Source organism: Chionomys nivalis, chromosome 9, assembly GCF_950005125.1.
Source record: "Chionomys nivalis chromosome 9, mChiNiv1.1, whole genome shotgun sequence".
NCBI lineage: Eukaryota > Metazoa > Chordata > Mammalia > Rodentia > Cricetidae > Chionomys > Chionomys nivalis.
Window position 1 is genome coordinate 32,507,127 of NC_080094.1, and position 12,559 is coordinate 32,519,685.

The following is a 12,559-nucleotide window of genomic DNA, read 5'->3' on the forward strand; positions in this document are numbered from 1 at the left end:
GACACTTAGACATCAGGCAGGCATAGGTACACACACAGCAATAGTAACAGTCACAGACACAGGATACAGACACAAGCACAGACAGGCCAGGAACTATAATGGCAGACAGGTGAAAGACACAGGGGAGAGAAGTGGAAAATTCAAACTTGGGCTCGCTCCTGGTTAAATCAATCCCAGGGAGAAGTGCCGATCTTTCTTTCCTTAAACCCCAATGCATTTTGGTGCCTTTGCTGTCTTTAATGCATTTACTTGATGCAGGTATCCATAAAATTCCTTGGAGCTTGTGCTTTTAGATGGTCATAGGTCCTGGTCTGAATCTTTGCTTCCTTATTTAGTATGGACTGAAGTGATGCTTTATGAGATAATGAAGTGGTTTATGGGGAAAGTGTGGAGGTTCTGCAAGGAGGTGTTTTATGCCACATTCTTGAACTCAGTGAGTAAACAGTGAGGATGCTCATCCAGGGAGCATGCTTACCCATGGGTGGATGTTCATCTATGGGAGGATGCTTATCCATGGAAGGATGTTCAATTATGGAGGATGCTTATCCAGGGAGGATGCTCAATTAGGGAAGATGTTTGTCCGTGGGGGATGCTCACTGATGACTGTTTAACTAGGGAGAATGCTTACTCACGAGGGAATGCTCATTTAGGGAGAATTCTCATCAGTGGAAGGATGCTCATCTAGGAGAGGATGCCTGCTCACAGGTGGATTGTCCCCCATGAGAATAGGCTAGTTCACTGGAGGAGGAACATCCAAACCATCCCATCAGGGGATGCTTTAGACATAAAGTACAACTTGGAATCCACACAAGAACCAGACAGTTATTTCTTCCTGAGTCTTAAGAGATTATTATCCTGCTTTTCCGAAAGTGTGAACTAGGACTGCTTGAAGTCACGAATGAAAGGACAAGACAAAGCTGCATTGATTAGGTGCCCACCATGTGCCATCTTTCTACCCTGTGTCACTAACACCTCCCAGAAGCCTGCTAAGGGAAGAGGCACCAGCGCCATTGTGCTGGTAAAGAACAAAAGAAGATGCCCTTCTGGAGCCCAAGGAACTCAAGAAGTACGTTCATTCACACGGGAAAAAAGCCTGCATCTTAGCTTTCACTAACACATAAGGGAGATGTTGTTTCTGCTTTGCTCATGCATGTGGGCCTGATACAGAACTTTCTCATACCGTTGTGAGAGCCTGCTCACATCCCACATTGCACATGTCTTGTGGTAACCTTTAAACAAGACAGGGACTTGCTATGTAACCTAGGCGTTGTAATTCTCTGGCCTCAGTTTCTCCAGTGCAGAGATCACAGGTGTGTGGAACTGAGCCTGGCTTTGCAGTAGCATTTCCCCAGTCACGGCTCCGAATTTATTGTGTACATTAGACACATACAGTAAATTAGATGCACATTAGAACTTCTTGTTTAATTTGTTTACAGGAAAGAACAAGCACTGCTTTATCACAAATTGACTTTTAAAAACACTGTTGTGTTTTCAATACAATTAACTTTCTTTGTAATGCTTTATATTTTCTTCAATGAGTTCAAAACCATTATATTGAGATGGCATTTGTAGATTCCATACTGCCAATGGGGTCAGATCACAAAGACTGAAAACTGGCAAAATAGGGGTGTGACGAAGGCCAAAAACTTAGAGGGGAGGTCTAAACTGGTAAAGTTCAGACTTGAATTCAGGTCTGGGTAATTGACTACCACAGCTGCAGAGCAGACAAGAAGAAAGGGAAACAGAAGAGAGGACACCTCTTAGTGTGATCAAGTCTCATTGAGCTCAGATTACCATCAGAAAGGTCAGGAGTAGGAGGGCCTGAAAGGGACAGGGAGGTGGATTATTACCACTTTTAGATGGCATGCTTCACAGAGGAGAATTCTCACAACACAAAACTCGGCAGTGAGCATGAAAGAGATTATTACACGCAACACTGTAGCTGCAGCTCAAACATTTAATTGAGCAAAATAAAATCAGAAACAGGAGCACCCATGTTGTCTGATTCTAGCTAAGTTCACGAACTGGTAGAAGGAAGTTAGGGTGAGAGGATAAGAGCAGTGGCTGTAGCCATCAAAACGCAAATAATACTGTGGACACGTCTGCAATCCCAGCACTCTGGAGGCTGAGGCAGGAGAATTGTGAGCTCACGTCAGCCTAAACTACACTGTGATATCTTATTTTAATCCTTCTTTTGCAAACAAATACTTGCGTTCTGTGATTTTCTTGCTCTATATGCAATACAGAAGTTATTTGCATCATCTTACTGATGGACCAATAAGGCTAGAAAGAGATTAAACGAAGCAGGTCTCTTTACTGACCAGTTCTCTTGCCACACAAGGGAAATGGATGGAGAGTAGCTATACTTGACCCAATCCGTGGCTTCTGTGTGAAAAACTCACTCAGACCCCTCTAAATCACAGCCCACCTTGTGCAGAATAAAACTGAGTCTTCCCCTTGTCCCACAGATAAGAGTTGACAGTAGTGGTAGTCCCACAATGGATCACTCTTCAACAGCCAAGACAAACTACATACATTGAATGTGGTCAAATTCACAAATGAAAATTTCCACATAAGAATATATAGAACATAATATAGGTTCCATTTATATTAAATATAGAATAGGCAAATCAAACTATGGAGTTTGAATAGTGATTGCTTGGTCTAGTGGTGGTGGCGCACACCTTTAATCTCAGCACTTGGGAGACAGAGACAGGCAGATCACTGTGAGTTCGAGGCCAGCCTGGTCTACAGAGCGAGTTCCAGGACAGGTTCCAAAGTTACAGAGAAACCCTGTCTTGAAAAACATAAACAAACAAACAAAGACTAATGATTTAGTGAATGCTCTTGGGGAGATGATGATGGAAGAGATTGTAGGGTGCCTCTGGGACATTAGTCATGTTTTATTACTGATCTGCATGGTTGCTATATTGGCTGATTAACCCGTGTACCAAAAAATAATGCGATAAACTATGGGAATATATACAGCGTAGGTTCTGAGTTGCACAACTGTCTTCTGGAGTTGTGCATCTCCATAGCTTTTCCCAGAAACTGGTTGTCTTAAATGAAGCCTGGCATGGTTCCTGTCACGGAGAGGGAGCCTGGGATTATCACCAACGGGGACATCTTCCACATGTGGCAGAAGAAGTACGGCCCCTACTTACTCAGGGTTCTGGACGGAGCCTCCCACACAGTGGAATCTCTCAGGGACAGTTTTCCAGTCTTTAGCCATTTTCACCATGGCACCTGCATCGAGGACACCATAGCCAAAGAGGTGATTAAATTCCAGGCCAACCCCATTCCGTCGCCATTGATGGACTTCATCGTGGAGCTGGTTCCGCTTTGAGGTGAGCACAGTCAGATGCTGCATGTCTCTCCAGGTCAGATCCAGGCTGTTACAGAGTACAGAGCAAAGATCAGAGTGAGAAAGGAGCAGGCTATAAGATTAACTCAGAAACTCAGTAACCCTCTACACAAGTGATAAATGGACAGAGAAAGAAATCAGAGAAACATCACCCTTCACAATAGCTACAAATAGCATAAAATATCTAGGAGCAACTCTAACCAAACAAGTGGAAGACCTGTATGACAAGAACTTTAAATCTTTGAAGAAAGAAATTGAAGAAGACACCAGAAAATGGAAAGATCTCCCATGCCCTTGGGTAGGTAGAATTAACATAGAAAAAATGGCAATCTTACCTAAAGCAATGCACAGATTCAATGCAATGCCCATCAAAATCCCAGCAAAATTCCTCACAGACCTCAAAAGAACAGTACTAAATCCAGGATAGCCAAAACAATTCTGTGCTATAAAGGAACTTCTGGAGGCATCACAACCCCTGATTTCAAACTCTACTACAGAGCTACAGTTCTGAAAACAGCCTGGTATTGGCATAAAAACAGACAGGAGGACCAATGGAACTGAATTGAAAACCCAGATATTAATTCACACACCTATGGAAATCTGATTTTTGACAGGAAAGCAATAGTTTATATTTAGGAATATATATGTACATATGCATGCAATGATAATGAAAAAGAGGTATATGGAGGAGAGGGGGTATATGAAAAGGTTTGGAGGGAGGAAAAGGAAAGGAGAGATAGTATAATTATATTCTAACCTCAAAATAAAAAAAAATAAAAGGAAAAAATAGAACTCGGTTTTATTCAGAATGGCTACATGTTCAGTGACAGCACATTCATCAGCCTCCTTTGAAGCATGGGGTGGTCTTGTGACTAGGGTTGGTCAATGAGAAATAAGTAACAGCTCTGGGTGGGGTTTCTTGGGAAGTTCATGCAGTAAGCATGTGTGCTCAAAGAATGGTGATTGCTCAGTGCAGAACCATGCATCTCCTTAGGATTCCAGTAGGCTCATCCCTCCTCACTCCAGCTTACTGAGACTGCCCAATTTGTGTGTGTAGGGCCCAGGCAAGTTGCATTTTGCTCACCCAAATCCCAAGGAAGAGAGTTAAGCCTTGTCCATAGAGGTTGAAAGGCTGAAGAGAGACACTTATTTGGGCTTGCAGCCGAGTGAGTAAAGGCAGATTAGACCCCATGATTGAAGTGCATCCATGAGATTACATATACACATCACATGAGATTACACACTACAATGCAGGTATTGGGAGACACTAAGCTTTCTTTAGCAAAAGCAGACAACAGTTTCCAGAGTTAATGGTCCTGTGGACCTTTCTGGACAGGATTAGCCTCCATCAGAGAATCACTCCTCAGGTAGGCTGACATCTGAACACTAGCTGTCACCTCCTGAAACTCTCATGGCCCTCAACAGGAACATACTTAGCCTCCAGCGCCAGGGCGAACACGCCAGCCGCCTCAGGAGCGGCTGCAGATGTCCCAGAATGTCTCAGAGTACAGTTGCCGTACAAGTCTGTGGTGGCCTGGAAAAGAGGATGTTGAGTAATGAATGAACAAGCCACACTGTTTGAGCCCTAGACGCTGAGGATCACGGTAGTATCGATTTATCTTATTTAAGCCGTTCTGAAGAGTCAATGGTCAGTGGTGGTTGAGTTGCACTGAGCTTGACTTTTGGACTCATTGTCATGAGTTCATCCTAAGATATCATGACCTGCAGCAGCATTTTATTTCTCTTCCGGAAGGAGAAGGTGGGATTCCCAAAGTGGGAAGACTAAGTTTCCGGAGACAGGACAAGTTATTCTAACTGGAAAGGGCAGGCCATCCAAAACAAATATTCCTTTCTACCTAAAATTTACGAAGGTATTCCGAGACATGCCAAGAAACCCTGGTGTATGCTGGTTTCCTCCTCAGCTTCAGTTAGGGGACACATGGTATCCCCTAAATAAAGCGTTAGGGGTTGGTAGAGTGTTACGGGACTTTTCAATGAGAACACTTTCATTTTCATATTTGTGAGAGCTGGGTTTTCATTAGGATCATGTATAAAACACAGAAATTCTTCTCCCTCTACAGGGTTCTCAGGAGAGCTTATTATTTCAGTAAGGCTTAAAGGTGGTCTATTGGGAAAGTTACAATATTCAAAAGAAGGGCCCTTCCCAATCCAAGTACAGTGAGTGTCATAGTAGGGCTGACGACAAAAATCCCATCACTTGGGGTCTCTGGATAGGGTAGAGCAAGGTACCACAAACAGAACAGGATGGAAGTTGCCCTCCATTGTTCCTTTTTGCTGCTAGTCCCATTCTGCTTAGGAGTTGGCATGTCTTCTTCTCTAAACTCAAAAGGCCACCCAGAAGGGCCACAGAGGGATGATGGGTAGTTGTTAAGGGCAGTGTCTCTTGTAGCCAAAAGTTCTTTCCCTCTTTGCTCATTTGTAAGACAGACTGTATGGCCTAAAACTTGGGATGTAGCTTATCCATGGCTTTAAGTCATATGTCTGGCTTGAAGGACTGAAGAAACACTGGAATGTGAGCACAGTAACCAGAAAGGCGGAAGTCCTGGAAGGGCTACTGTGCTCTGCAGGGGAAGAAAAGATACTTGGCTGGAAGGAAGAGGATTTCCTCAGGAAAGAGAGAGACAGAGAATCTGTTTTATAGTATGAGGGAATCAGACTTTTATCCCTGAGAAAATACACAGCTGGGCTCACCTTTAGGAGGGCTAAGGAGCCACAGAAGTCCACCCATGGACATTATTATTATTGCTATTATTATTCTTATTATTATTCTTATTATTATTTTGCTGTACTGGTGATCCAACCCAGGGTCGAGTACATGCTAAGGCAAGCGTTCTACCCCTTGCAGCCTCATTTCTAGCCTGGTGGTGTTTCTAGCTGCTATAATGCAGGGGTGCTTTCTTAGTACTTATGGCTTGATGTGATGTCTCAGTTCTAACAGTTATTCCTCTCCTTGTAAGTGACATGCCGGGAAACCTATTGCTAAACCAGAGCTCGTCATTACTTGCATGCCAAAGCAAGATGCCACACCAGGAACTCTACAGAAAATGAACTGGAAAAGGTTCGCCGCAGGATCTTATTTCCCACCCGCAGAGGGTGGGTCTCCACCTTGGTTAAGCTCAACTAGACATGGAGAAATTGGATGTTCTCCTCAGAAGCTGTGCTAACTTATAAAGAGAAGGGAGTGCGGTTGAGAGATCAGTCTGTCACAGAGGGGCCCCTGGCGCTAATGAACCAGACCGGAAGTAGCTTGCACATACCACACCAGCCTCGGGATTCCTCTTCCTCCCATTGCTGAAGGTGGATGCTAAGGTGGAAGAACAGCTCTCGTCGTACAAGGCAGTCCTGCCGTCGTTGATGGCTGAGTTGATGGAGATCGTCCACATGCTTGACGCATAACCATCGCAATTGCAGTCGTCGTAGCTGCCGCCATCGCCGGAAGCCCACACGTAGATGCTGCCTTTTCCCCCACGGCCCTGGGAGAGCAAGGAAGATGTGGCGCTAAAACAGGAGCAGCGATGTTTGGATGCTCACCTTCCTGGACCTAGATAGAAGTGGGAGGACCTTGGTCTTCCTGTAGGGCAGGGAATTTGGACTGTTCTTCAGTATCGAGAGGGAGGGGGAATGGACTGGGGGGAGGAGAAGAGGAGTGGGGATAGGGGGAGGGGAGCGGGGGGAGTGGGCAATATGTGGGAGGAGGGGGAGGGAAATGGGAAACGGGGAGCAGTTGGAAATTTTAATTAAAAAAGAATAAAAAAAAAAAAAACAGGAGCAGCGGGGTCCTGGCCTGGGGCTAGGGGTTGGGGGAGGGTTTCCTTTCCAGGTAAGATCCTGGTCTAGGGACGGTCAGAATGTGAGCCAATGCTGCTTTGCAATCAAATAACCGAAGCTTCATTTTATCTGGGCTGGAAACTCTCATCCGGTGAGAGATAGTAGAAATGATCTCTGCCCAAAGAATGACAAATATAAGCTCACCAGAATTTGTGATTTTAGCTGAAGCTAGCAGGTTAACAAAGGCTAGAAGCATTGCTTTAAAATTTTACCAATAAACGTATTGTTAAAAAGCCTTAAAATATACCAGTGAACTGATTTTCAAAATGCCTCAAAGGTAGTACATGCTCATAATAAAAAGTATCAAAGTATATAGAAAAGAAAAGTTAAAATCCCCCAGGGGCAACCATTGTGATCTTATTCTTATATGCAAGTGTTAAGTGAAATTTAAGTGTACATGTCTATGCTTATATCAAACTACATAAGATGTATATGTAGATATAAAAACGAAGTATATGTTTAATCAGTATGATATAAAAATCTTATATATGTGTATATAGCTTTAAAAAATCCAGTTGGCTAATAAGAGAATCCTATAGGAAATGATATATGCCATTTGACCTGGGCAAGGGACCAACTCTAGGAATAATGCCTAATGGGGGAAAGTAACACAATAGCCAATGAAATCTGAGCTCCAGAGGGTAGCACGGTAGTTATCCCACTTGGCCATCAGTTACAGAAGATAAACTGTGTTATTAGTGACTCAAGTCAGTATTGCTCCTGTCCAATCTCTGCCCTTAGTGTTTTATTTTATTTTATTTTATTTTATTTTATTTTATTTTATTTTATATATCTTTCTTTGTCTCTATGAGTAGTCTCCTTCCTGTCTGCCTTAGCCAGGATTAGGCATTTGTTGGTTGCTTTCTCCTCTGTTGTCATGGAGGCAGTGGAACTGGGTGGGGAGTGGAGAGGGGGGTAGCCATGCAGTGTGGGAAGTGAGGGGCAGGTGTACAAGCTCCCCTTTCTCCAAACTTGGTTCAAAGTGGCTGGGGGACCCTCTGAAGCGGTGGTTCTCAACCTGTGGGTCTTGACCTCATGGGGGGGAGTGTCATATATGAGATATCCTGCATATCAGATATTTACATTGCAATTCATAACAGTAGCAAAATTACAGCTATGACGTACCAATGGAAATAATTTTATGGTTGCGGGGGATCACCACAACATGAGGAACTGTATTAAACTGTATAATTCCATGTATCAATACCCTTTGTAATATGACTTTGCAGTTTTGCCTAAGAAGAGAAGGGGGGTCTCTTTCCTACTTGGATCCTGATTGACTTCATGTCTTGATCTGACCATCAAAATGTGAGCGACATCAAGTGGGAAAAGATTCTAAACACAAGACTTAAGGAACCTTCTACATCCCTGCTATGTCTTAGAACTTGGTTATACAGGACAACGAATCTGACTTAGCCTGTCAAGAAGGCAGTCAAATTCACGGCCCCAGCTGATAGTCAATGCAAAAGCTTCCTTAGACCAGCCAGTCACTAGCTTGCCTTTCACAAATGCATGAATGAGGATATAGGAGGGGGCTGGGTTGCAGAACAGCTGCCACTGAATGGAAGTGAAGGCATTACTTTACAGCCCCAGCCTCTCAAATGCTGGGGTCACACGTGTGCCCCACCACGTCTGGTTTTCACCTTGACATCTTATGATGTTAGCATGCTTTAAAATATTATTTAGTTTTTTATTGTGAAAATTACATGCAATGTAGAACAATTGAAATGCATAGACGGGGGAGCGGAAAATAGAAATTCTTTTTTTTTTTTTTTTTGGATTTTTGAGACAGGGTTTCTCCGTAGCTTTTGGTTCCTGTCCTGGAACTAGCTCTTTTAGACCAGGCTGGCCTCGAACTCACAGAGATCCACCTACCTCTGCCTCCCAAGTTCTGGGATTAAAGGCGTGCGCCACCACCGCCCGGCTATAAATTCTTTATAACCTGTGAATAAGTGATTCCTAGCATGATTCTGTGGTTCCTGACAGCTTTATATAGAGAGGCAAAGCATTAGTCTAGCTTCCGCAATGGACCTGGGATAATAAAATAGATTCACTTTACTTGACTTGCTTAAAAATGCGTTTTTTTGCTATTATATAATTAACATTTGTTCATGTGATTAAGGCTATTTTATATTATGCTTTATTAGTCTTATTAAATAGACTTTCACAATTTATTCTCTTCTTTTTAGATATACATGGAAAATTATTTCTAGTTTTAAAATACTACCTAATTTTTAAAATGAGCACAATTTCATTGATGTATTTTTTATCTCTGTTTACTTAGGTGGAGCTACTAAAAGAAGGCATTTTTGAGGAGAAGGAATGCATTTTTGAAGATTCTTCATCCACATAGCTGTATTAATGCTCTTTATGATAACTCTAGTGTCACTGTCTATAAATGATAAATACCAATATGAACTAGTTTTGTTTTTATGGTGCTGGGAATTGACCAGGGTCTTGTACATGCTAGGCAGACCTCTCCTTCCTGACTGGGGCTCACGTGGTCCAGGCAGGCTTTGAACTCCTTCTGTTGCTGAAAATGACCGTGAACCCCTTGATCCTACACCCTCTGCCTTCTTCCACTTCCTTTTTGTCCCTGATAAGAAGGGAAGAATTGTAACAGTGTGTGAACCGTTTCAGAGGTTGGGTCGCAGGCTTTAGGCCAAGCATCCTTTGGGCTTCAGAGGCTAAATCAGGACTGGTGTCCCTGAGTGCTCTGGCCAGGAGGCATCCATCACCTGCTGAGGCGCTGGCACTGCCACCGCTGTATCTGACCCACACTCTGATTAGATTTCATCAAGCAGTACCAGGGCTTTGCCTGGCCCACACCTGATTAATCACTTTCTCCTCAGTCAGCCTCTACTCCCTCATCCTGAGCGGTGGTGTTTGAGCCACTCTCTTGCAAGTGGCTCATCATCTTCATGCATTCTAGTGCAGAAACCTGGCACTTGTGCCGTGCCCTCTATCCTTCCATCCTCCGTCTGCCCCAAGGACAGTCTATCAGCCCGCAGTCTCATCAGGACCACAGAGAATTCCTGCAGCTTGTCTTTAACTGCTCATAACTTCTTTGTTCTCTTTAGCAGCTGTCCTAAAAAGAGATTAATAAGGGACTGGAATATAGTCATTAGAGCCAGCCCAAATGTTCCAGGCTGTCCTGGGTGTCTCTGTTCCCTTTATGCAGGAGAAGAGCGTCATGAGTCCTCTGTCATCATCAAGGTTCTCTCATGCTGTCCGGATTCTTCTGAGCGTCAGAGAGAAGGAGGTGTGGGAGGATGAGAAGCCGTGTTCTCTGGTGGCTTGTCTGTTGCCTCATCCTTCTCATAGGGGCCATATTTGTCCATCCACACCGTGAACGTATGCTCTCCAGTGCTCTGTCTGTCTCTAACTAGATTGCTCCTGTGACTGTAACAGATGGCAGACGGGGTCATCCTAGATCCTTTGGCTCTCAGAACCTCTTGTGCCTGGGAATTTCCAAATGCCAACGTGGGCATCTCTTTGTCTTAGTGCTGTTTCCCAAGAGGCCGAAGGCTTCTCTGTGTGCCTGCCCTCCGGCTTGGACTGCTAGAGTTGTCATCCCCAGGAGTAAATCTCATCTGTTGGTTTCTGTCTTAGCTCCCTTGCACCCAACCAGTATAGTCTTACCGTGTATCTACATGTATTTCCGGTGATGTATGATTTTCATTGCTCATGGGATAGCTGGCTTGAGCACACAGCCTGAGCTGGTCCCTTCTGGTTCTCATCACACGGCCAGACTCACTCCTGGTGCTACCCTTGCCTCCAAAATAGCATCAACTCAAATCTCGAACTTGAGTTGGACTCAAGTTCAGCTCAGATCTTAAACTCAAGCCTTGCCTCAGGGTTTGTTTTCAGGAGATCTCAGAGTAAAGACTGTGTCCCAGTTCGGTTTCCATTGCTGTGATAAAACACCACGAGCAAAAGCAACGAGGGGAGAAGAGAGTTTGTTCAGCTTACAGTTTATAGTCCAGTCTCTGGAGAAGCCAGGGCAGGAGCTCAAAGCAGGAACCTGGAGGCCGTGGAGGAGGGCTGCTTTCTGGCTTGCTCTCTGGGAGTTGTTCAGGCTGCTTTTGCAGAGCACCTACAATGGGCTGGGTCCTCCCCTATCAGTCACTAATTAAGAAGATGCAGCAAGGGCCTTCCTTCCAGTCTGGGGAGGGAGGGTGTTTTCTTGATTGAAGTTCTCTCTTCCCTAATGACTCTAGCTCATTTTAAGGTGTCATAAAACTAGCCAGCACAGGTAGAGATTAGTTACTGGCCACCTCATCATTCAGGATCTCTGTTATCAATTCCCCGGTGTACTGTGGAGAATGCCTTAACTCTAAACCGAACATAAATACTACCAAGTTAAAGAGGGAAGACTGCCATACGGCACGGGCAGGGCAAACGATTTATTCTTTTTCTTTGATGTGGGGGACCAAACCCAGAGAACTATGCCTGCTTGGAGGACATTTGAGCACCGACACAGGCTGTCAGTTCCCTTCCTTCCGTCTTGCGTGCTCTTTGAGAAAACTTACAAGTGGCAAACTGACATTTCTAAAGATCCGGATAAATGAGGTTTATGTGTGAAGTGGGTTAGGCACTTGGGAATGGTAAAATCTGTGGCAAACAGGATGCTCACTGTTAAGGTTCTCTTACCCACTTCTTCATTTTCCTCCTCATTTTTATTGTTATTATATTGGTAAAACAAAACCTATCTGCAGGGTGTTAATATTAAAGGGCAAATGTAAGAGTTGCCTCTGTGTGTAGCGGTCAGACTTCCGTGTGTGAATGGACATCGTCTCTCCCAGGCAGGTTTGTCTTTAGAGTAAACCAGATAGCTGAACGGATGAGAAGAAGCCCTTTGCTGCTGTATAGTATGCTGCCACTTACAGAATTCTCCTAACTGTCTAAAAAGTGTGATCTTGAAACAAAGCTTTATTCCCACAGCTTGGGGAGAAGCCAGATGACAGGACATGTCTTTCCCGCCTCACGGTGCGCTTTCCTCTGCAAAATATTTGCATGCTGTTGTTGGAAGATAAGTCATGAAGATTTTTCTCTTGCTTTTTAGCAACCTTGGCATGTTTTGCAAAAGTGCTGTGCATGAAAATGCCTTTCAGGTGGAGACAGGGAGGTTACAGATGGAGCGGAGAGAGCGATCCAGCTCTGAGATGTGACATTCGGAAGCACATGAAATGACAGGAGCCACCCAGGGATGCCTTGTTTCAAATGCATCTGCATTGCAAATGTGGCCAGAGGGCACTTGTCACTTACTAGCCTGATTTTTCCAGCTTCAGGTGCCAAAACGTACCATGTCTGCTGGATAAATGGACACCTGCCAAATACCCCCTA

The 12,559-nt window shown here is 44.2% G+C and overlaps 1 protein-coding gene across 1 annotated transcript in view; it reads right to left on the bottom strand.

Moving 5' to 3' along the window:
* The window catches only part of Pcsk2 (proprotein convertase subtilisin/kexin type 2), a 227,131-nt gene that overhangs the window by 6,633 nt on the left and 207,939 nt on the right, over positions 1-12,559 (bottom strand). The window contains exons 9-11 of the mRNA XM_057781757.1: positions 6,643-6,858; positions 4,798-4,898; positions 3,165-3,392 (exon numbers count right to left, since the gene is read on the bottom strand). Of these exons, the coding sequence (XP_057637740.1) occupies positions 3,165-3,392; positions 4,798-4,898; positions 6,643-6,858 (545 nt within the window). The remainder of the gene's footprint in view (positions 1-3,164; positions 3,393-4,797; positions 4,899-6,642; positions 6,859-12,559) is intronic.